General features: G+C 38.8%; 1 protein-coding gene across 1 annotated transcript in view; it reads left to right on the top strand.

Moving 5' to 3' along the window:
- TUSC3 (tumor suppressor candidate 3) overlaps positions 1 to 25932 on the top strand; it is a 123170-nt gene that overhangs the window by 62173 nt on the left and 35065 nt on the right. The window contains exons 4-6 of the mRNA XM_080662383.1: positions 3860 to 4000; positions 7670 to 7810; positions 7931 to 8020. Coding sequence (XP_080518509.1) covers positions 3860 to 4000; positions 7670 to 7810; positions 7931 to 8020 — 372 coding nt within the window. The remainder of the gene's footprint in view (positions 1 to 3859; positions 4001 to 7669; positions 7811 to 7930; positions 8021 to 25932) is intronic.

Here is a 25932-nt window from a genome sequence, read left to right as displayed (position 1 = left end):
AGAAGGTGACCATCTTCCAACCAGGAAGACAGGTCTGACTAGCAACAAATCTTCCTGGAGCCTCAATCTTAGACTTTCAGCCTCCAGACCTGGGAGGAAATAAGCTTCTGTCATTAAGCCACCCCATCTCCGGTATTGTGTTACAGCAGCTGAGCAGACTAATAGGTTGTCATCTAGTCTTCTCCATAGAGCAAGGTACAGAATTGTGGTATAAGTATGCTAGTTGTTATCAATTTGTGTCATTGTCATTGCTAACAGCAAGGAGTTATGTTCCAAGGACTCTTTTTAGTGCTTCATGTATATTCTTTCATTTAGCTTCCCAATGACGCACTGAGAAAGGTATTGTCATCTGTATTTCACAGATCAGGAAATTAAGGTAGGGCAAGGTGAAGTCCTTGTGGGAGGTTATAAAGCTAGTGTAATATGGAGCTAGAATTTAAGTTCAGCACTCTGGTTCCCAGAGTTCTAGCTCGTACCCTGCAGTTATCAGTGTTTATCTGCTTGATAGGTGCCTTTCAAATGTAAAACTTATTGCAGTGCCAGGCATTGATTAGTTTGAGTATCTTGGTCTATTTTATTTTTCTCACATATGACACTCTGGCATAATGCTTTGCCAGGTTATGGAGAAGCATTTAGTTTTGTCAGGAGTCTAGCTCACTAACTGGAAAGGGTCCTTAGTGAGTTTTTTGCTTATTTGCTCCCAGATTGATTGATTATTCATCTTTGCCAGTTTCTAATTGAATAAGATAAATTCCCTCTCTTGCCTTCAGTACCCTTTATCCTTGGTCTTTCTTTTAGTATTACTTGTTTCTTTCTCCATAAGTTTATTTTGCATTTTGGAGATATTTATTTTTGTTCATATATTCAATCAAATATTGAGCAATGAACTTCATTATAAAGGAAAATTACAATACTATAAGAGCCACATATTCCTTCCTGTAATTTATAGGTCTCTATAGAATCTCATAATTGTTCTTAGAGGTCGTCAGATGGAAGTGCTCTTCATTATATATGTGACTCCTCTCTACCATATGTAGGCAATAGTCATCCAGGCCCAATCTGACTGCTAGAGCAAAAGCTTCAAGCCCAAATGTCTGCTGGACAGGCTGTAAACTAAGCAAAGAGAGTAGGTTGGATTGGTGTCATTTTGTTATGGTATCTTTGTTTATGTACATACTTAGCCTATTTTACACATTAGTTCTTCACTTGCATGAGAAAATATGCTCTATTTATTACAACAAAGTCTTTCTTGGTCTTTTTTTAAAAAAAAATAGATCTTTAATGGAGCCATATATTTCGCTGTTCTCCTAACTACTGTAAGAAATCCTTGGGCTCACTGTTGAGGAAACAGTATGGTGTGGGTGGGGACTGCAGCAAATTGAGGAGACACAGCCCAGCTCCAGGACTGAAGAAATGCAAGCCCCATCTAGATGTGATTTCTCTATCTTTAAAATATTGGCAGCTAATTCAGATTAAACAAAACTATGAGACCAAGTAAGCCTATTTTGTGCTGGCAGTGACTATAGGCTGCCAGTATATAACCAGATGGATCTATGGTTAGAAATAATCATTGAAATCTTTTATATTATATGCTTTAAACTTTAAGTTTGGCATAGATATGAGAGCTGAAGTCAAGACTGTTTTAAATTGAAAAATTTCCTCAGGCTAATTTTGATTCAGCAGAATTACGAATATAGAACCGCTTTGTCTTTTCCAAAACCTAGCCCCTGGCTTAGCAATGAGTTTTCATGTTTAAATGCAGAAATGTATAAAAGTTATAGCAGTTAATGATTTTTATGGGTAATTATAATCCACACAAAAACAGAATTACATATTTTGTTTGACATGAGAGCCACTTAAAGATTTTTAATGCTTACGTTTTTTTCTCATCGATTATTGAATCACATTTTGTTGAAGTACTCTCTCTAAACTGATGCTTTAAAGCACTGTCAGCAATATTGTGGTGTTGGAATACAATATTAATAACAAGTGCAGAAATTTGGTGATTCTTGGCATGCCGGGGACTTGCTGGGCAAGTAACTTCAATTGCATGTGATTCCTGTGCAATGGCTGAGGCTAAGTGCCTGACAACAGGCCAAGGAGTTAATGAACATGGTGTGTGAGCAGCAGCTCTGGACTAAAAATCAGGCCTGCATTGTACCCTGGCTTTATTGTAGCCTTGGGGAATTTGTACATTTTAATTAAGATGAAAACTTGGAATTATATGATTTTTTTTAACTCTAAAATTCTAGGATGTTAAGCCTTAGTTTGGGTTTTGTGATTGTTCCACTGCAGGGACTTTCTTCCTTGAAATCTTCTATTTCCTTGTTGGCTGTAGCTATCTCTGTGCATCTGTTTGTCAGGGTAACACACATGAACACAGTCAGGAGTGGGAGAAAACGGGGAAGAAAGGACCCTGTGACTGTGTTTTGTTCCACTTAACAAACATTAATTAAATGTCTACAACATGCATCCCACTGCTGGATCTTTACCTCGATGTGAACCGCGATCTTATGGGAAATGCTGATCTGTAGTTCAAGTCATGGCCGGAAATCCCTTGGCTTTTAATTTGTGACATTTTTCATAATTCCTGGGCAGCAAGAATTTAATCTGTATATATTTTTGCAGTTTTCTCCTCAATGCAAATTCTTCTAATATTTATTTTCAGATATTTTATTGTTAATAAGCACCATTTATACTATGCTAGTATTTTACCCAGTACACTTTTTGAATAGAAATTGCCTTTAGAAAATAATGAGATATAACCATTTTTTAGACAGTTGAATTAATAGAGAAGTTAAGCAGAAAAAGATTATCATTGTGGGTTTCTGCTTCAGTCTGGTAAATTCAGATTGTTTAGAGCAAAAATATTGGCTTCTGTGACAGTCATCAGCATTTTTTAAGTTTAATAGAGAGGTCAATCTACTTATAATTTGTTTGGAATTAATTCCATAATCTATATATACACTGAGTGGCCAGATTATTATGATTTCTGAACGCATAATAATCTGGCCAATCAGTGTATATCCTATATAATAAAAGGCTAATATGCACATTGTCCCCTTGACCAGGAGTTCGACCAGCAGGCAGGCCAGCCAACGGCCCATGTCCCCTCCCCCTGGCCAGACCCCACCCATGCACGAATTCATGCACCAGGCCTCTAATATATACACACACACTCTGAGTGGCCAGATTATTATGCGTTCAGAGATCATAATAATCTGGCCACTCAGTGTATATAAAAGCCTAAGCAACCATCCGACCAGTAGCTATAATGGGCAATGACCACCAGGGGGGCAGGAGCTGCTGAGCTGTGGTTCTCAGGTGAAGCACCAAGAACCAGAGAGGAGGGTGCCCGATTCCGGGGTGCATCACCTGAGAACTGCCCTCTCGCAATCCGAGATCCCTGGGAGATGTCAGAGAGCTGGTTTCGGCCCGATCCCCGCAGGACCGGCTGTACACTGGGCCTAGAGTATATTTACATTGTTCATCAAATGCCAGTACTTTTTCTCAAGAATAAGAATAGTCCATGCACTGACAAATTGTAATATTCCTATTTTGCACTTTGAATTACTTCATACTTTACTCTAATTACAGAATTTAAGGTAGGAAAAGAATGAAATAGCTGATAGAATATGAATGATGCCTGTTGAATTTGGAGGTTCAGCATACAGCTTAATTTATAAGTTCTTTTTACTCAGGAGTGCCTTAAGGTGAATAAGACAGTAATTAAGTTCTGGAAAGCCACTGGGTTTTTTTAATAAATGCTATTTTTCCAAAATTCATGGAGAAAAAAAACATGAGATGAACGCTATATAAAGATGTTATATTTAATGTTATTTTTTTTTCTGTCTTATAGCTCAACATGAACTCTGCTCCTACATTCATGCATTTCCCTCCAAAAGGCAGACCCAAGAGAGCTGATACTTTTGACCTTCAAAGAATCGGATTTGCAGCTGAACAGCTCGCAAAGTGGATTGCTGACAGAACGGATGTTCATGTATGTATTTCTCCCCCACAGTTTTAAATAATAGGCTAATTATCCTGGTTTGTTAGAGCATTGTAATAAGGCCACAGGATTTTTAAAATTTCTCCATGCAGCATTTTTCCTTACTTAGAGAAAACTGTCTGATAGCTATCCTATATAATAAAGAGGTAATATGCAAATTGACCCTCACACTGTCACAAGATGGCTGTGCCCACAGTGGAGGCGGGGTTCCCGTAACAAGCGATCAGCAGGGACATGAGGCTGCATGGCGCCGGGCCAGCCAGGTCTGGGTCTCGTGCGATTTTGAGGTGCACACGGGTGGGCGGGGACTTGACTCTGGGTCCCGCAGCATGCCCCAGACTCTGATAGGAGGAAGATTTTCATATCCATTTTATTTTCTTTCATCTCTGGCACTTCTGTTATAGAGAAAGGGCAAATAGCAATATTAAAATATTTCCTCTAATTAATTCCCTTTTAATGTGCACGAATTTCGTGCACCGGGCCACTAGTAAGCTATAAATTAGGTGAATTTAAAATATCATTATTCTAAAAATCATTTAAAAACTATTAAACTTGTATGTGATGCACGAAGTAATTTCAGAGGCTAAAAATATAGTGAATATTACTCAGTGGTCTTAATAATCAATTTCTAATTAAAAAGCTAGATGTATAATTTTTACCTATTATTTGGGCAGATACAAATGCAATAACACCTTCTTTTCATGAGCCATGTAAGAAAATGCCACACATAAACTGTTCTTGGCACTGTAAAGTGGTATAACTCTTCTATGTCATATCTTTATTTTATGTCATTTAACTTAAGGAAATAATCAAGGATGATTTAAACCAGCCGTCGCCAACCTTTCGGACCTCATGGACCACCAGTGATCTGCGGACGATCACTGATAAACTACTTAGCCATAAAAATATTTTCAAAAGAGGAAATCACTGTATAAGTTGCAGGCATACAGTTTTATATACATCACTTGTATATTGCATTGTGTGCATACCAACCAAAATCTCGTATCCTTCTATCATCTTATATATGACCCTTCCCTTCTGGTAACCACCATGATATTGTCTGTGTCTATGACTTGTTCCTTTATTTTATATCCCACATATGAATAAAATCCTATGGTTCTTGTCCTTTTCCACCTGACTTATTTTACTTGGCATAATATACTCAAGATCCATCTGTTTGTTGCAAATGGCATTATTTAATCCTTTCTATGACTGAGTAGTGCTCCATTTATAAATGTACCACATCCAGTCATCAGTTGAAGGACACTTAGGTTATTTCCATGACTTTGCTATTGTGAATAACGCTACAACGAAATATGGGTATGTATATCTCTATAGATAAGTGTTTTTCAAATTTTTTCAAGTAGATACCCAGAAGAGGGATTGCTGGGTCATATGGTAACTTGATTCTTAATTTTTTTACGAACCTCTGGACTATTTTCCATAGAGGCTGCACCAGCTTACATTCCTACCAGCCCCTTTTCTCCACATCCTTTCCAACACTTACTTCTTGTCTTGATAATAGTCATTCCAGCAGTCATTCTGTGAAGTGGTATCTCATTGTGGTTTGAATTTTCATTTCCCTTGTAGCTATTGAAGTTAAGCATCTTTTCATGTATCTGTATGTCTTCTTGGGAAAAGTGTGTGTTCAGGCCCTCTGTGCAGTGTTTAATTGGATTGTTTGTTTGGTGTTGAGCTGTATGAGTTCTTTATATATTTCAGAGATTAGACTCTTATCGGAGGTATAGTTTGCAAATATCTTTTCCCTTTTGGTTTGTTGCCTTTTTATTTAGTTGATGGTTTCTGTTGCTGTGCAGAGATTTTTTTAATTTGATCTAGTCGTATTCATGAATTTTTGCCTTTACTTCCCTTGCTTTGAAGTTCACAAAAACCCCTTTGAGACCAAAGTGTGTAAGTTTAGTACCTATGTTTTTTTTTCTATATATTTCATTGTTGCAGGTCTTATATTTGAGTTAATTTTTCAGTACAGTGTCAGCATTCTAGTTTTATTCTTTTGCATGTGGCTTTCTTTTCTTCATTGAATGTTTTTGCCTCCAGTGCCAAAACAATTTTTTGTCCATGTATGTGTGGGTTTATCTCAGTTTTGTTCCTTGTTCTGTTTTTCTGCCAAAACTATACTATTTTGATTATTGTAGGTTTGTGGTAAAATTTGAGGTCAGGGTGTGTGATAACCTCCAACTGATCTATTTCAGGCTCATCTTGCATCTGCCTACCTACACTACCCAGCACTCAATTAGCCATTTCTCCTAGGAGCCTTGTTTTTTTTTTAGTGGTGAATGTTAGTAGAACCAAGACCTATACCTACTGTGAAATCTTGAGTTCATACCAATTATGTCTACTTATGAAAAATAGTCTTGATGTGCATTAAAGCCCAATCATGAAAGTGAAAAGACAACACACAGAATGGGAGAAAATATTTGCAAATCATTTTTCTTAGAGTGGACTTATATCTATTATACAGGGCTCTTACAACTCAGTAACATAAAGATCACTTAAACAGTGGATCAAGGATCTGAATAAACATTTCTGCAAGGAAAGTATACAAATGTCCAATGAGTACATGAAAAGAAGGCTCGTCATCAGGGCACTGCAATTCAGACTCACAATGAGATACCCATTCACCCCCACAAGGGTGGCTAAATCATTGAGATAATAAATGTTGGTAAGTGGAGAATTGGAACCCTCATACACTGCTAGTGGGAATGCAAAATAGCACAGCCACTTTTGAAAACAGTTTCTCAAACTATTAAACATAGTTACCATATGACCCAGCAATTCCACTCCTACATATATACCTAAGAGAAATGTAAATATATGCCCACACAAAAAATTGTATAAGAATGTTTATAGCAGCATTATTCATAGTATCTATCAACTGATAAATGAATGAATAAAATGTGGTATACGCATATAATGGAGTATTCACCCTTAAAAATAAATGAAGTATGGACACATGCTACAACAAGGGTGAACCTTGAAAACATTATGTTAAGGGAAAGAAACCAATAACAAAAGACCACACATTTTATGAAAGTCCAGAATAGGTAGATCTATAGCAACAGAAAGTATACTAGTGATTGCTTAGGGCTAGAGGGAGGGTAAAAGGAATAAATGCTAAAGGGTATGGGACTTCCTGTTGAAATGATTCTAATTTTCGATTCTGACTTCTGGTTGCATATATCAATAAATATGCTAAACTGAATTGTACCGTTTGAGTAGTGAATTATATGCTATGTGGATTATTTATCAATAAAACTGTTTTTAAGAAGCCTTTTTACAAAGGTCCCAGTTTGAAATAATACAAATTTTATGCCCCCATCTCACCTTTACTCTTTGCCAGATGATCCCATGTTCCCTGGATTAATCAGAACAGCTCTGGGTTGAATATGCAAAAGTAGTTTTGCATATGTTTAACTGTAGTCACCTAAAATGAAGAGCAAAACTTTTTACATTGCCATGATGTTTCAAGGTATATATTCTTTATTTGTAAGGAGTAAAAAGAATGTTAGTGCAAGGTCTGAAAGTAAGATGTCTACTTTCTAAATTATTTGTATTGAAGATTGGAAGGACTTAGAATGTGGTCAGGAGAAAAAAATTGGTATTTTTCTTTCACTTAAAGTTTTCATTGCATTTTTGCAGATTCGAGTCTTCAGACCACCCAACTACTCTGGCACCATTGCTTTGGCCCTGTTAGTGTCACTTGTTGGTGGTTTGCTCTATTTAAGAAGGAACAACTTGGAGTTCATCTATAACAAGACTGGTTGGGCCATGGTATCTCTGGTATGTTATCGCATTGTACTTTTCCCTCCTATATTTTGTAAAATAGCATAAGTTGTCTAATATTAACAAAATGAGCCAGATTGTGACTGTAATGGAAACACATCGCACCCTGTCTTTCAGTGTATAGTCTTTGCTATGACTTCTGGTCAGATGTGGAATCATATCCGTGGACCGCCCTACGCTCACAAGAACCCACACAATGGACAAGTGGTAGGTGCACTTCCTAAGCATCCATGCTCTGAACTGCAATTCTATTCATTTAGGAACCAGAAATTATGTTTAGTGTTTAGGAAGAAAGGGTTGTGTATGTGAATCTGTGTTCTTTCTCTCCTCATTTGCTACCTCTGCCATGTACGTGCACATAATATACAATAAATATTGGGTTTTCCTTTTTTTAGTGTCAGGACTGCTTTAACTTGGACTTAAAAATCAGCCAGTGTACCTACATCAAATTTATATGCATAAACTGTTTTTTCTACTTATATATTATCACCACAGCAGTATAGATAGTCACAAGAGGAAATAGGAATAGATGTAGGCAAATTGGTGAAAACCTAAAATGAACTTCCAAGTTCATAAGCACAAAAATTGTGTGCCAGTGTCCATTTCACTTGATCCGGATGGTAATGGGGGTTCTGTGCTTTGGCATTTGGGCTTAATAGCTGTATTTGTAATGTTGTTGCCTGTTTGCATGTTGATGAATCCCTGTCTGCATTTAACAAGGCATGGCATCTCTCCTTTTCCCTTTCTTACCAGAGCCTTTTGTGTTCTGCCTCATGCCTTGATGGCTCTATCGAGCTACTAGTGGGGAACACGGACTGATCAGAGAGTCCACTGTTGGGCTAAAGCATGAAAAACCAGGGCTTTTTTTGTGTAACACCATTAAGTCATGTTTTAGAAACGTAAGATTCACAGCCACTGCTATTTCTTCCACACGTTTAACTTTGGAACCCGGTAACATTTAGGAGCAACATTTCTTCATTTGTAAAATATCTAAGTAGATATAGTTTATAAAGTCGATACAGTTTATGTTCCAAGGCCACATTAAATGTTACTGCCTTCGTAGATTGTCTGTCTTTCAGGAAGAAGTGAATGTATGTTTGGGCTGTAAAACTCGTGTTATGCAACCAAGGATGAACTCCCCCTCCTTCCCAGGGTGTCACAGCTGTGGGGCAAGTACCCCCTAAGGGAGCGAGTGGTAGGGCCAGGGGTACTGCCAAACGCCCTGCCCTGCAAAGGACAGCCCCCCAAAGGGTCATCAGGCACAAAATGTGTTAAAAAGGAGAGACCTTGGTTTAGGGCTATAGAGAACCTTAGTGAAAATCTGTCATACTATTTTGCAGCCAAGGATATCATCTCATCTAGCAGATATACCCCAAGGATGACTTTATAAAAGTGTTTTTATATGAAGTAACCAGTGCTTAGGATCACAGTGACATATATAGATAGTTTAATGTTTAGAATGATTGTAGACATTGAATGTCATCAGTAAATATGACTGATGTAAATAGTTTGGGTATAATAGTGTTCTTTAACATACCTTAATAAACATGCTTTAATCTGTGCCATTTTACACGCTTAAAAGAGGTTTATGTTAAGAGCAAACTCTTTGCCTTTCTCTTTGCCTGAATACTTCAGAACAAACAGGGAAAGAAAACAAGGTTGAGTTCAACCCAAGCTCTGCCTCTTCAGTTATATTATTTGAGGGAAATTACTTAGTCTGTTCTGTTCTTCTATAAAACGAGTCTAATACAGCTTGTCTTACCTTGCAGTTGTCTATGAGATAAAATATGATATTACGTGTATTAACACTTCTAAAAGTCTTAGTTAGGGTTCTTCTCAAAGATAGTGATTCAGGGGACAATAGTTTATATCAGAGGAGAAGGAAACATGGGGTAGAAGAGGAAAACTGAGTCCAGAAAGGGAAGGCAGTCAAAAAAGTGTTGGGGGATCTCCGGGAGCCAATGGAGAACAAGTGGCGAGGGCAGCTGGGTATTTACATGCCACCTCTCCTCAGCCACTTGCTGAGTGCCCTTTCCCTGGGAAGGCGTTACTTCCCCACACTGGTGGCCTTCAGCCGTGAAAGAAATCCAACAGGCAATGCCATGCCGGTGGTGGGAGTCAGGCTGGAGGTGTAGGGGCCGGAGAACACACAGGGCATGCCCAGTGATGTGCTAGCTTTATTCTCTTCCAGTTGATTCCCAAGCAACGGAAAGACATTGAGAAGAACTTACTTCTGAATTGGTGTTGTTAAGCTATCATGCTCTGCAAGAAATAGCAACAAATAGTACTCAAAATGTCTCACCAAATGTGGGTAATTTTTTTAAGCCAATGTCATATGTCTTGTAAACAATCCTGCAAGGAAAGTGTATATATAGTTAAAGAGTATCCATCAGAAATGATATTATTCTTATTACACATTGTAATAATTCTTATGCAGATGAAGAGATTATGTGTTTCCTTATAGTAGGTTTGTTATTGATGCTCCGGCAACAGGGCCTGTGTTTTGCATTGCATTTTCGAGAAGTGGTATGTATGACAGTCCTCTGAGCTAGTCACCCCTACTGCCCACTCGCCTCAGAACCAGCAGTATACTCTCAGGGACACGTTGGCCAGAATGGGTAAGAGTTTTTGGTCATGAACTGAATCGATGCATAACGAACCTATGTCTTCTCTGGACCAGTGATTCTAGCTTGACTAGTTATGTTTTCTAACTAGACTGAACTAACTAGATCAGGCAGGGTGGATAAGACTGGCGGGGGTGGGGGGGAGGATGTTGTTGGGTCTTCATTTGTTTTAAAAATATTAAACATATTCATATGCTAATTGTGGAATAAAACATATTCATATGCTAATTGTGGAATAAAACATGTCTAGATGAATCTAAAAATGCTACCAGAATAAGTTTCACTGTATTGAACTTAAAATCTAAATTAATACAGAGAAAGAAAAGGAATAGTGCAGGCAATATCGTGCTGTGATGATTGCAAGCTTATTTGTTTGTTCCTATTAAGATGCTACGAAATGACTCGAGTACTAATGGTCCACTTAACAGCATAAAAGTCACCACAGAAGCAGCCATTACTGGGTGGCTAAAGGGAACCTGTACAACCGGATAGTTACCTGGGGCATACAGACATTTTTTGTTGTTTAAAAAACAATCATTTTAAATGAAATGCATTCATTGAGATAAAGTTTATACTTAGGTTATAACTCCCAACAAAAATAAATGCATTTTTTAAGATTTGGCCTTTATCTGCTGCCTAAAGATTGCTGTGGGTTTACCAAATACAATCCAAAGTTTCTGCTGCATTGCAGTTCAGTTGTTAATAGAACTAAGAGCTGTGTTCAACGTGCAGTGCAAAAGCATTTTACTGCAAAATGGCATGTAGCATACGCTAGAATTTATCATTAAGGAAGCACACTTTCTGTTTCAGGCAGCCTAACAGCTTTATACTTTCATGCCTCGGATTTGCATAAGCTTGCTCTTTGAGGGACATATTTTAGTAACAAGTTGAAAATTATATAGGCTTATTCAAGCTAACTATAATTAATTTTGTATAAATATATTTACAGGGAAGTTTACTACTTTTATTGTACTCTTCATACCACCAGAAAAGAGAAGGTCAATATATGAAGAAAATTTTTAAACAAAAATTAGAAACACAATATTAATATACTAAAGATATGCAGAAAGCTTATGGTAGATTTCGCAATTGATATTCTGCCCTTTGACTTGTTCATTATTTTTCTATCCAATCAATACCTGTTGAGAGCCCATTAAATTCCAGGCACTAGCCCGGCCAGTGTGGCTCAGTGGTTCAGCATCAGACCTATGAATCAGGAGGTCACGGATCGATCCCCAGTTGGGGACGTGCAGGAGGCAGCTGATCAATGATTCTCTCTCATCATTGATGTGTTTTTTTTTTTTTTCTCTCTCCCTTCCTCTCTGAAATCAATAAAAATAACTTTAAAAAGAATTCCAGGCACTATGTTTTCCCTAGTAGTACAGATACATCATGGGCTCACAGATATTGTATATGGATTTGCCCACATCTCAGTCATTAAAGCCTTCCTTGCTTCTTACTGCATTGCTGGTACTAGAAGCTGGAATTTTAGAATTTTGTTCAGTACCATGATCACTTTGTTGTTATGACTCTGCATTTTACTTCTTTTGCCTTTTTAGTCTCTTGCCTTTTTAGTCTCTTGATTTTCATAGTTTTTGTCTGCCTAGTTGGCCTTTGGTAAAACTCCTTGCCTTTCTGTCCACCTGGTTTGACTTCCATCTTCACAGTTAGCTCTATGCAGTCTTGATTCTGACCTCTGACTGATCTTGATTATCAATTTTTGTAGCTAACCCAAACTGCTGCTACACTTCCTTTCAACTGTTGTTACCTAGGATAGACCACAGGGTTTGTATTCTACTGCATAGCAAAGCATTTCACACAGGACATACATTAAATAAATAATAGCTGAATAGATGAATAAATATTTCTTTGCAAATAGGAATTCAAGTTATATTTTCAGCATTTCAAAAATGTTAAGTATATCAGGGGAAACATTGTTTTTCCCTCCTTAAGGTTTGTTTATACTTTGTAATTAAAATTTTGAAAGCACATATACAGAGGGATTATACAACTACAAAATGAGAATGTGTTTAAATTGCACAGTTACTCTGAGAATCCGGAATAAATGTGATTTCAGAGGGGAAAAAATGGAAAACAAAGAGAAGAAGAATTGACTCTCCTGCAGAGAAAGGGATAAATTACTTGTTAACTTGTTCATGTTGTTCAAACTTTTTCCAGTTTTGGAAAATTATTTAGTACTTTGGAAAGAGTAATGTACTACATAGACCCCAGTGGTCCTTTAAAAAACAAGGAAATTATTCTTATCCTATCAAAATTAATTTAATTATATGAACATAATTCATAATAAGCATATTCAGTCTAGTTTTTAAAAAAAGCATTTTAAAGTTATATTTGCTGCAATTTTAAAATAAGACCATGAAAAGTTTACTGACTCACAATATTTCTTGTTCAATGCACTTTTTTCAAGCATCATTATATTTCAAGTCTGTAACGATAATCTATGATTTAAATACAATATTCATAAACTTGGATGGAATTAGCATTAAAACTATGACATCAGTATTCATATTATTTGCATCACCTCTGTATTAAAAGATTAGAAGCTTTGAGAAAATTTGTATAAAACTTAAAGATTACGTTATATTAAAACTAGAGGCCCAGTGTACAAAATTCGTACAGGGGCGGTTCCCGTGGCCCAGCCTGCACCCTGTCCAATCGGGGACCCTTCGGGGGATGTCCACCTGCCAGCCATTCCTCTGGCAGCCCAGAGCCTTCAGGGGATGTCCGACTAATGGCCGTTAGTCGGACATCCTTAGCACTGCCGCGGAAGTGGGAGAGGCTCCTACCACCACCGCTGCGCTGGCCAGCCATGAGCCGGCTTCTGGCTGAGTGGCGCTCCCCCTATGGAAGCGCACTGACCACCAGGGGGCAGCCTCTGCATTGAGCATCTGCCCCCTGGTGGTCAGTGTGTGTCATAGGGACTGGGCGTTCCGCCATTAGGGTCAATTTGCATATTACCCTTTTATTATATAAGATGTCTGTCACCCCAATAAATTAAAAAGAAAAAGATTAAATGTCATATGTTTATGTTTTAGTGTTTCTATATGTTTAAGGAAGTTTTTTACTCCATAAAGTCTTAAACAAAACATGCCTTTATGTCACATATATTTATCAAAACAGAACGAAAATGTACTGTTTCTTCTATTAAAAAAATTCCACAGTATAGTTTTGTCATGTTGTAGACCAAATTATGCTTTAGTTATAAATGACTTCTAAAATTTCAGAATAATTAATAACCCTAAAGGAAAGAAATGATAGATATCCCTTGGAGAAATTTCTCATTATTTTGCATAAATCATGCTAACTATTTTAAAATAACAGATCTATATCTGTCTATTGACATCCGCCTTTTCTTTATTTCTCTCTCCCCTATTTCCTCCCTCTCCCCAAATATTTTCAACTTTTGAGGTTGTTTTGACTAATGGCCTGAAGCATATATTAGAATGGTATGCAGGTAAAATAATGAGTCAGATTATTTTTTTCTCTGTTAATTTGGCTTTACAGTGAACACATAATACATTTTCTTTTATAATAAGTAATCTTGAAATGACATTCCTCCTTTCTCTACACTTAAAACCTCTCTTCCTAGTTAAAGTGTCACTATTTTGGTGAAGTAGTTTATGACCTTGGGTGAACATGAAGTTCTTCTTTGAATGGCCGTGGTAATTATTTGCTTATTTATTCCTTTCAATTTTACATCATCTTTTTGCATAATCATGTCCACTAATAAAATGAAATTATCTTGACCACAGAATCAGAATATTCCTCAGCTTTATAGCTTCATTATTATAGCTTCTTTATAAGACTGTATAGACTTGGATAAGGACACATATGTAATACCTTAATCAATAAAGAAAAATAGAAAATTTAGGATAAAAAATTGAGATGAAATAAAAAAGACTATATGTACATGTACTGAAGGTTTTTGTTTTGTTTTTTGATATATTTTTATTGATTTTTAGAAAAAGAGGAAGGGAAAGGGATAGGGCAGTGGTCAGCAAACTTATTAGTCAACAGAGCCAAATATCAACAGTACAACGATTGAAATTTCTTTTGAGAGCCAGATTTTTTAAACTTAAACTTCTAACGCCACTTCTTCAAAATAGACTCGCCCAGGCCATGGTATTTTGTGGAAGAGCCACACTCAAGGGGCCAAAGAGCCGCATGTGGCTCTCGAGCCGCAGTTTGCCGACCACTGGGATAGGGAGATAGAAACATTGATGAGAGAGGAACATCATCAATTGGCTGCCTCTTGCAGACCCCCTACTGGGTATCGAGCCCACAGCTTGGGCATGTCCCCTGACTGGGAATCAAACCTGTGACCTTTTGGTTTACGGGTTGACGCTTAACCACTGAGCATCATTGGCCAGGCCTAAAGTTTAATCTATTTAAAAGGATTTGCACTTATTCAGAAGATACGTCATTTGGATTTACCCCAAACTATGTGTTGAAATGCAGAGTTAATATATATTATGGAATGTTATGACACAATTTTTAAATACTACATGCATCCACTATAACTTACACTCTTCTATCCCTGAGTGTAAAAATAGTTTTAAAAAACTGTTGAAATTTATAATATTCTAAAATAAGCCTCATTCTTAAAATTAATTTTATAATAGATGTACTAGCAGAGCTGCTATTAATAATGCAAAAAAAGCTGTAATTATCTCCCAAAGAATCAATTACTTATGAAAAGCAACCATTTATTTCTGCCAAGAAATAAAATTATTGTGTCCTACATCAGATTTTGCAGGAATAAGGCAAAAGCCCTGAAAGTTAGGTAACATTATAGTTTTCTTTCACTGAAAGGATGAAAATAATATTTTAATAATAAAGGAAACATTATGAAATAAGTCGTCACTAACTGTATATTGTGTTTGAAACTTGATTTGCAATGTATGTACTTATTAAGTCTTTAAGTTACAGGTTTAGGTTCCAAATGTAAACTATAAATCTTCAGGAACGTTTTGCCCATTCTATGAGGTCGCATCACACCACTGTACCTATCTGTCTGGGTCCGTTTAATTGAATATGCACACTAATACCTACAACTTATTCTCATATGCTCAATTACATGGGACCAACGATGGTACGTGCTTTAAAGAGCTTAGCAGCATCTGGAATGTGAAAGAGTGGGAGAGGCAGAGCAGTACCACTGTCTGTTGTCTTTCAGGAGCGCTACGGTCATACAAACTCTCTTAAGCCTTAGATGTAAAGAAGAAATACCATGTCTCAAAATAGTATGTGCTGTTAGGTGATTATAGTATCTGACTGTATATTTTGATACGAAAGGTATTTCTCCTGTACCATTCCTCATTTTTCTGTAAAAATGAAGTGTTTTCCATACCTTTCATTGAAATGTCTTCACGGTGTTCTTGTATTGTTTATATTTCAGGTTTTGATCACTAGAAAGCATTATTTTTCTCCAGTTTGCTTATTGGTTAATATATTAAGTTCTGAAAACATGGATCATCTTCAACATATTTTAAACTACCCAGTTTATTAAAATACACTGTAAATATAAGTAGCAGTCATTTACTTGTAATATTAGGTTGTGATTTAGACTTCATTATTAAGATATCACTGAAGGTATTCTCATTTTACAGAAAGTTTTATACTTTGCATTTTTCTCCTAGCATTTCTTCATTCTAGAAACTTTCAAATCTTTATGCCTCTCTTTCTCTCTCTCTTCCTCCTATTTTATTAATGCTAGTAAACCCCAGTCAACCTGGATTTAAGTGTTCAGCTATCACTTATCAGTAATTAAAATCTGGTATTAATAAGGGTAGAATGGTCTGAGATAACTAATGTGACTTTTAAAATTGCTATACTTGCAAAAAATGGTGATATGAGAGAATGCAGCCTCCCTGGCCCCCACACAGTTACAGCGATTGGATAGATAGCTATCCACAGATATAAACAGCTCTGGGAGACCTACCGAGTGCACTTAGGAAGATTTAGCAACACGGTGGAATAAAAAACAAAACCTGAGAGTAATTGCACAAAAATGGAAGATGGCTTCATTTTGCCTGTGTTATCCCATCGCGTTGTGGGTATTGCCCAGCCCCGGAAGAGCTCTGTCCAGCATTTTGAGGAACCTTACGACAGGTGCTTCAATTTCACTCCACCGAGACCAACAGAGCTAAGCTGTCCCGAGCCAGCCAGGATCAAGAAAGAAAAGCAGGGGCTGTTATTAGACACACAGTGGGAGTGATTGCTTTTTACAGAGACCAGCTCTGGGGAAAACACATCCGGTTTCATCACTGTGGAAGCCAACAGCCAGCACAGGGATCCATAGACCCCTTGCACGTTTTGCCAGCTTTCACCCCACAGGTATTTGCATTAGCTGGTGCCAGCTGCCTGATTTCCTCCCCCTCCTCTGAAGCCTGGGACTGCACCTGCAGCTATCCCTGGCCTCTGCTGCTGCACAGGGGTCAGACACCAACCAAGTCTGTCCCACCCTCAGAGGGACCCAGGAGCAATTCTGGCAGCCAGTTTGGGGCTCTGCAGTGCATGGTGCAAGCCTGGACACCCTGTGGCCTGAGCTGAAGACACATCATATGTGTCTTCACCTCCCTCCCACCTAGTGGTACCACCTATCCCACACCTGGTGCCGTGGACCACTGGACTGCAGTGACAGCAGACTGCATGTGCACCCACCCACAGGTGAAAAGCTTTCCTTATCAAAGTCAGCCCATGAAATCTGGAAGAGATGACTGCTGCTTAAAATGCTCCACACCTACACATCTCTCCAGCAATCGCAAAGAATCAGAAACATAACACCACCAAAGCCTGCAGCAACTGGCCCCAAAGGAATGAAGAACCAGGTATTGCCCCACAACAAAACTATTTTTTATTCTGAAAAGAATTCAGGGCTGAAGAATAAGACACTGAACTAAAGAATTGAATAGAGGACTTTCACAGCAGACTTGACTAAACAGAAAAATCAGTGAGCTACAAACAGATTAAATGAATCAGAGGAACCCAATTAGAGGAACAAAATAAAAATAGAATAAAAAGGAAGAAATCCTGAAAACCTATGGAACACCATCAGAAGAAATGATGTATGGATCACTGGAGGCCCAGAGTAGAAGAGAGGAGTAAAGGGGGTAGTTATATAAGCGAATACTGAAAACTTCCTAAATATGGGAGAGATTTGGACATCCAGGTTCTGAAGCTAGTAGGTAAACCCAGAATTTCAAAAAGAAAGATCATTTTTAAGACATGTGATAATAAAATGTCTAAAATGAAAGAGGATTTTAAAAGCAACAAGAAAAAAAAAGTTTCATACAAGGTAATCCTCGGAAGGCTATCAGCAAATTTGTCAGCAACAACCTTGCAGGCCAAGAAAGAGGGAGGATATATTCAAGTGCAGAAAAAAGAAATGCCCAACAAAGCTACTTTACCACCAAAGTTGTCCTTTGAAATGGGAGTGAGAGAGACTCCTTAATAAATAGCTGAGTCTGTAGAGAAGTACAGCCACTATGGAAAACAATATGGAGGTTCCTGAAAAGATTAAAGATGGAACCATATGATGCAAATATCCTAATGCTGGGTCTATATCCAAAGGAAATGAAAACAGGATCTCCCCTCCCCCCATGTTCATTGCAGTATTTTTCACAATAGCCTAGAAATAGAAACAAATGACCTGCCTCTCAATGAATAAGTGTTTTTTTGTGTAGATATATATCAGTATTGCTAATCCATGGAAAGAAGGAAATCCTGCCATTTTGGAAACTTAAATGAAACTTGAGGGCATTATGGTTAGTTAAGTAAGCCAGACAGATAAAGACAAATACAGTATGATAGTATGCTATAACATATATGTCGAATTAAAAAGGAACAAACTTACAGAAACGGAGAGTAGAGTGATGGTTATCAGAAGTTGTGGGTAGGGAAAATGGGGAGATGTTGGTCAAAGGGTAATGACTTTCAGATAGAAGATCTATAAGTTGTTATATGCTTGGAAGTTTATAAGAGTAGATCTTAAATGTATTTACTGCAAAAAAACTGGTAATTTTGTGACTGGATGGTGGTAATTAACACTGGACTATAGTGTTAATCAATTTGCAATATATGTTTATCAAATAAACAGGTTGTATGTATTAAACTTATACAATATTATATGTCAATCATATATATAAAAGGCTAAGTGACCATCCGACAGTTCGACCGGCTGGTACATATGGCATGCACTGACCACCAGGGGGCAGACGCTGAATGCAGGAGCTGCCGAGTTGCGGTGGCAGGGGCAGTTCTCGAATGACACACCCCGGAACCAGAGAGGAGGGAGCCCGATTCCTCCTGGGGCCACGCGATTCCACCTTAGGTCGGGCCATGGGTTACGTTGTTGCTGGGGCACTGTCGGCCCTGAACTGGTTTACTGCCAAGCTGCAGTGACTTGGCAGCGGTGGTTCTCAGGTGACGCACTCCGAAACCAGAGAGGAGGGAGCACGGCCCCGCTTCCTCTCAGTGTGCACAAATCTGTGCACCAGACCACTAGTATCTCAGTAAAGCTGGAAAAATACACAGAAAAAGACTTTATTAAAAAGTGCTACTTACTCCAGAAAACAGCTTAAATGCAGAATGAAGCTTACTGCTTTGTTAATTATGGTTGGGTTTTCTAATGAATTTTCGATCTTGATAGTGCATGACATCTTTCCTCCCATAAGAGTTTGACAAGAGGGACAAGCCACTGAAATGCTTTGTGGTTTATTAGAGTTAATGCAGGTAACAAAGAGAATAGTCTTTCTATTAGGTCATAATGAAGGCACTGGAAAAATCTTAATTTAATGGTAAGTACAAAGCACTTAGAGTTGTAATAGAACTTTAAAAATATTTTTGACCAAATGGTTGTCCGTACAACAAATGTCATAGAAGCAAGGGGATAGTGAAGGACATACAGCCGATGCTGGTCTGGTCCGGAGCAATTCTTTTACCCCATAGAACCCTAATTGTGAAGGCAGTCTCCCTTAGTGTTAGAGAGCATTACCACAGAGGCCTGGTTCTGCTACCTGACAGTAGCCCCCTTGTCCATAGTTCTCTGTGGCCCATTGGGAGATTCTTCATTTCCTCGTGATTCTTTGTGAGCACATCTGAAACATTGGTGTAGAAGTATATGCTGTCTTTCAGGCCTGAGCAGCTTCCTAAGTCCACTTTCTGTCTGAAAATGATTGACCGTTCAAGGATTGATTTAAGCCTAGATCAGTGGCAGTCTTTTCCAGTCCAGAGTGGTGATTCTTAATGGCAATAAAATTCTCTGAAAACTTTGAGGATGTTGTACCTTCTTGATTCCACCTAGCACATTGTGCTAGCCATCCCACCCAGTTATTTGTAAAACATGGTGTTAGGATAGCTATATTTTTTAACTTTCCCATTCACAGATCTCTAAATTTTGACTTTGACCAAGACGGTGAAATACCTGTATACTAAAAATTGTAAACACTGATTAAAAAAAATTGTGAAAGATGGTAAATAAATGGAAAGACATTCTGTGTTAAAAAAAAAAGTTACACAAACAATAAAAACGCATATAAAACATCTGGCTCGCTCATTCTTTATAAGCAGGATTTGGGTCAACATTAAGGATATTCTAACATTGCAATCTACTTACTGCATATATTTGAATATAAGCTATTATTAGTTATAGAGATTGCATATACCTTGTCCTAAACAGCAGTCAGCCTCACCGATGATATTACAGGTATCCAAATCCAAATAATCTGAGCACAGGAAACCAGAGGCACTGACTGAGAAAAAATGAAGTTCATCATGCTACACCACCAGCAGAATTTACATTTCAAATCAATTTTGTTCAATTCAGTGAATAACTGTTGTGCACCTTTCACTCTGTGTTGCGCTGGCATTATACCAATATTCTGGGCTTAATTCTTGCATTCATAAATTTCATACTTTAGTTAGAGATATAAATATACAGTTCACTTCTTATCAGCATAACAAGAGCTGCAATCATTATAAAAACCAAGTATGTGAGTACAGAGTAAGGAGGAATGAAAGACTTTTTCTCAGGGTGAGTTTGTAGGAAAACTAATAGTCTACTACTTAAAGGACAAGTGGAAAGTACATTCAAGATAGAGAGGACAGATTGGACAGAAAGTCATTTGACATGACTACGGGTGTTGAATTGAGGCTATGGGTGTTGAATTGAGGCTATGAAGAAAACTTGGTGCTGGATTATGAAGGGCCTTGAAGCCCTTCTGGAATTTTTTCTCAACCATATGAGCAGTAGGAAATTGTGGGATCATATGAAAAAGAGTGACCTGAGAGAATGTTTGCCTAAAAGTGTTTGTTTTGTTTTGTTTTGTTTTGTTTTTCCTTGTAATGGTCCTTTGGCCAGAAGGAGCAGGCTTTTGTTGGAGTTTTTTAAAACTCTGTGCCCACTGATGTTTGCAAAAAAAAAAAAAAAAATGCAGATAACTCATTGTTCCTTGGTTCCTAAGATGCCCAACCTGTGTGCTTTCTCTCTACCTTCAGAACCTTCTTATGTTTGTTTTATGTGTAACATCCAGGGTTTGGGCAGTGCTTAACATCTGTTCAGAGTCAGAAGTCTTAAATTGACTTCTAACTAAGGGGGTGGGGGCTGCGTGGACATTTGCAATAGTGTCAACAATAAGAAATTTAAATTAAAAAATGTGTGGAAGTAAAATGTACAAACAGTGTAATATTTGTATCCCCCCAGGGGGTTCTTCAGGCCCTTTTCCATTTACATTCCTCTCCCTCAAGGCAGCTACTGTTCTGATTTCTGTCACCATAGATTAATTTTCCTGTTTGAAAAAGGAATGATAGTATGTGTCTGGATACCTGTACTTAACAGTGTTTTGGGATTGAAGATGATTTGTAAAGGAAGGAAGTTAATGTTGCAGTAGGTAAGTAGGTGTTTGGGGGAGATGGAGGGGGTAGAGAGTGGTTCAGTGTAGATGTTGGTGCATGGAGACTCTGAACTCCCCAGTGTCACCAGACAGCCTGTTAGTCAAGCAAAGCTAAATGCACTAGATTTACTGCAGGAGGAAAGGCTTTGCAGTTTCTCAGAAGTAGGAAAAAGAAGGAGGTGGGTATTTATAGGATCTTGGGATCTGGACTCAAATGGTTTAAAGTTGGGCTTTTCAATACAGGCAGATAGATCCTATCTAATAAAAGAGTAATATGCAAATTAACAGTCACTCCACGACAAAATGGCGGCGTCCATAGCCACAAGATGGCGGCACCCAGTCCTCTCAGGCCCGCCAGAGTCCCCAAGTCCCAGGGAGGGCTGCCGCTGAGAGCTGGCAGCATAAGCGGCCTGGCGGAATGCTGCCCAGAGGCCCTCCTGACCCTTTATAAAAAAAACAAATTCACTCCCCACGGAGTGATCCCCCCCACACACACCTGCAGCCTGGGGTCTCAGCCTGGGAGGCGGCCGCACCCCCACGGAGCGATCCCCTCCCAGCGGCAGCCTGGACTGTCAGGGGAGGGCAGTTGGGGATGATCGGGCCGGCAAGTGAGCAGTTAGGCGTAGATCAGGCTGGCAGGGGAGTGGTTAGGGGGGGTAATCAAGCTGGCAGGCAGAAGTGCTTAGGGGCAATCAGGCAGGCAGGCGAGCAGTTGGGAGCCAGCATTCCCGGATTGTAAAAGGGATGTCCGACTGCCTTCAGAATAGCTTAGGTTTTCTGGACATGGTGAGGCAAGAATCTTAAAGTAAGCTGTTTGTTGCAGGTGTGTGGACTGTCTCTGATAAATTGATCTGTAAGAATTTCCGGAAGCAAGCAGTAAGGTTATTTTATTTTTATTTTTGGCTTTACAATCTTATCTTTACCAAGCGAAGATTTCTTTGAAGAAACTATTAAGTCATGTTGACACAGATGGTCTCAGTTCTCAGAGATAAGTTAAAAGGTTGTTGATGAATTTCAAGTTATTAAGGCTGCAACCGGGGTAATAGCAATGGGATGAGAATGAAAGAACCATTATATAAGGAACCAGTACTGTGTGTGGAGTGAAAATAGAGATTCTGTTTTCAGGCCTGGATGGGGCTCATTTTTGAACTTTGGCATTTATTTTTTAGAGACTTTTCATAGATCTTCCAGTTGAAGGAGACTCCAGAAGTTATCAAAGCCAGAATCTCTAGTTGAGTTAGAAACCCTTTTACAACATCTACAGTAAATAATAGTTGTTGAGCCTCTTATTAAACCATTTAGATGATAACTTTTTCCTCATGAACCAGCTAGTTTTAGCTTTATTTGTTGGGAAGATGTTTCTTGTATTGAGTTGAAAACTATTCCTTTGAAACGCATAATGCTAGTAATCTCTCCCTCCTCCCCCCCAGTCTCCTAGAGTGATGCCTTCTAAGATCCACAGGCCAGCTGCACAAACATTGGAGGCAGGTTATCATTCTGGACTCTTTCCAGGCATCCTATTTCCAGTTCCTTCACCTGCTGTCACAGGCAGATCTGTAACTACCCCAGCCTGGTCACTGTTCTCCATCCTGCTCTGCAGCTGAGTCAGCTTCCCCCTGCGTAACTGCAAATGCTCAAGTTTCATGCTCACTCCAGATGTGTTCTGAACAGGGAGGGGCAGAAGTATGACCTTTATTTCTAGGTAATTTATATTGCTCAAATAAATGAACAACAATAATACAAACAAAGCTAACTTTCTCTTAGCTTTTCCAGTAGCTACATTGGACTGTTATACCTGAGGTTCATTAGGTTTCAGCATTACTAGACACACTTGAAAATGACAGTCAACTGTGGTCCAGAGAGGGGAGTTAAAACCACCAGAATTATGTGCAAAATTCTTGGAACTGTATTGTCCAAGGATTGTCATTCTATTTTAACTTAGAAATGAAGACCTGCTCTTTGCTTCTTAGCTGTGCTGTCTGAAAGTGAATGGGGGAAGAAAGTATTTGTCATGAGTCTGTGCAAGTAAAAACCATACTTCACGTTAACACAGAAAAGCTAGTGGTATTTCTGAAGTAATCCCTCCTCAAAGAGTTAGTGGTTTCCAAAAACAGATTAGAAAAATATTGCCAGCGGAAGCTCAGATAACAGAGAGCTTTTGGATTTCCTATTTTCTGAAATAAGCCCCTGTCCTTGGGCAGTTAGTGCTTAGGCAGGGAGAGGGTCAGGGCACCTGGCTCTACAAGTCCTCTCTAGAGGCTGAAACAGCTGCGCACAGGAGGCTGCACGGAGGCCGTGTTGTTACTGTTTAATTTAGACCCTGGGCCAGGGAAGACCTGCTGAGGTTCTTGCCTGTTGATTCCCCACTTTTAGAAATCCAGATGAACATGTTTGTTAAATAGGATTTGATTCCCTAACAATATGCCATATATGTTAATTAACATACACATTGAATAAAATCTTTCTGTAACCAATTTTTATAATAGGATAGAGCTACCAAACTACTTTTAAAATGACTCTTGCTTAAGCATTGACAACTTGTTCTGATAAAACTTTCTCAGCAGGCTGCGTTCTGTCCCTGAGTGTGACTAGTTGTGGATGAGAAGAAGAGGGTCCTCCTCATCTCCTCAGTACTGCTCCCTCCGAGGGGATGGCAGGAGGGCTGTTCCCTTAGCACATTCCTCAGACCCAGACTTAGTTTATGCCCTCATCCCCTGCCTCACGCTCCAAGCCTTATTTATAATCAGTAAAACTCCATATTCCCTTTTCTGCTTATACAGCTTGAATCTCTGTGCTGTGACTCAACAGAGATCAAATTCAAGGCATCTATTTTCTACTACTTGTTTTCTTATATGTTGTAAATTCAGATTTTTAGATGCCAGTTAAATACAGGTTTTTAAGATGCTCATATTGTGCCTGGTTGAATCTCTCTCAGATTTCAACAGAGTCTAAGAGAAACAGTTTTGTTTTGTACCTAATTGAACTGGATTGTAATCTAGAGACAGGCACTGAACCTTTTATTGTCTCAGTACTCCAATCTAGCATAGTGCTCCTTTGAATAATGAATGGCTATTAAGGCATATATATGTATCTGGTGCTTATTTTCATTTTAGAGCCTAGTAGAACTATTCTTTGTATTTATTTAAAAATAGTTTATTGATTTTTTAGAGAGAAAAACATTGATGTGAGAGCACAGCATAGATTGGCCGCCTCCTGCCTGCCACCTACCCAGGATCGAGCCCACAACCAGGGCATGTGCCCTTGACTGTGAATCGAATCAGCAACCTCCTAGTGCATGGGACAATGTTCACCCAACTGACCCACACTGGCCAGGGCTCTTTGTATTTATTTTTATCAATAGGAAGCAACGGAAAAGAAGAAAATATTATCTCTCTTAACGTCCTATTTGAAGTGCTTTCCCAGGAAATAGAACAAAGATTTTCTATAATGTATAATCTAACCAACTCCTTCAGTTAGGTATTAAAATAGTAATTCTTAAGCTAATTAAGAAAGTACCCTTCAGTTCAAACTTTCCTTATGATTTTGCACTTATCAAACAGATGTCAAAGTCATAATGTGAATACTTAAAAAGCATTTGAAATGTCAATAGAAGAAACGTTTATCCTAAAATTATGTTTGCAAGAGTGGAGAAAAGATAACACTATTATCTGTTTTTATAGTATAGCCAACTTATAATACAATGTGGTCTGTATAACAAGATAGATACTAATACAAAGATAAATATTTCATTACTTGATAATCAAATAATAATTATGCAGACTTCCAGTCAAGATAGTGGAGTAAGTAAATGCTGTGCTTGCCTCCCATGACCACATCAAAATTTCAACCAAATCACGGAACAACCATTATGGAATCCAGCTGAAGAGAAGTCATATAAACCAAGGATATAAAAAAAGTCACAAGACTGGTAGGAGGGGCAGAGATGGGAACAGGCTGGCCCCACACCCACGTGTGGCAATTAATCTGGAGAGAGAGATATCTGGGCAGTGGGGGTCCCACCTAAGGAGCCAGGAGCCCTGACCATCCCCAGCTCCCCATCCTCGGGCACTAGTGGGGAAGAAGAGTCCCCATAACTACAGGCTGTGAAAACCAGCAGAGATTGCATCCGAATGAGACAAGAACTACTGGATTCCCAAGCATTTCTCTTGAGGGGCTGAGCCAGACTCGTTCACATACTCACTCGCTCTGGGCTCCAGGGAGGCAGCAGCAGCTTGAAGATCACCAGGGACGTACAGGAAGGAACTAAATTTTCTGGCTTCAGGGTGCAAGCTGGAGGAGCAGGGGGCGGGATGGCTCTCTCCGGGGATAAGCACCATTGCTTTTTTGTTGAGCCCTTATCTCACCCAGCCCTCAGGTGCAGATGGGCATCAAATCTGAGCTCTCCTTTAACCTAGCTAATAGTGTTCACCCAACCCTGGTGATTCCCTGAGAATCCACACCACCCAACCAGCGGGCCTGGCCTGAGCATTTCCCAGGACCCCCCTGCCTCAGCTCACGCTGTGGACTTTTCTACGATATCTTATGGGTCCACAAACTCAGACTATCAGGGGTTGGCTCCAGT

Source organism: Plecotus auritus (genome assembly GCF_963455305.1).
Source record: "Plecotus auritus genome assembly, chromosome: 3".
In the NCBI taxonomy this organism is placed as follows: domain Eukaryota; kingdom Metazoa; phylum Chordata; class Mammalia; order Chiroptera; family Vespertilionidae; genus Plecotus; species Plecotus auritus.
Note: the sequence above shows the minus strand (reverse complement) of the source record. Positions and strands in the feature narration are given on the sequence as shown.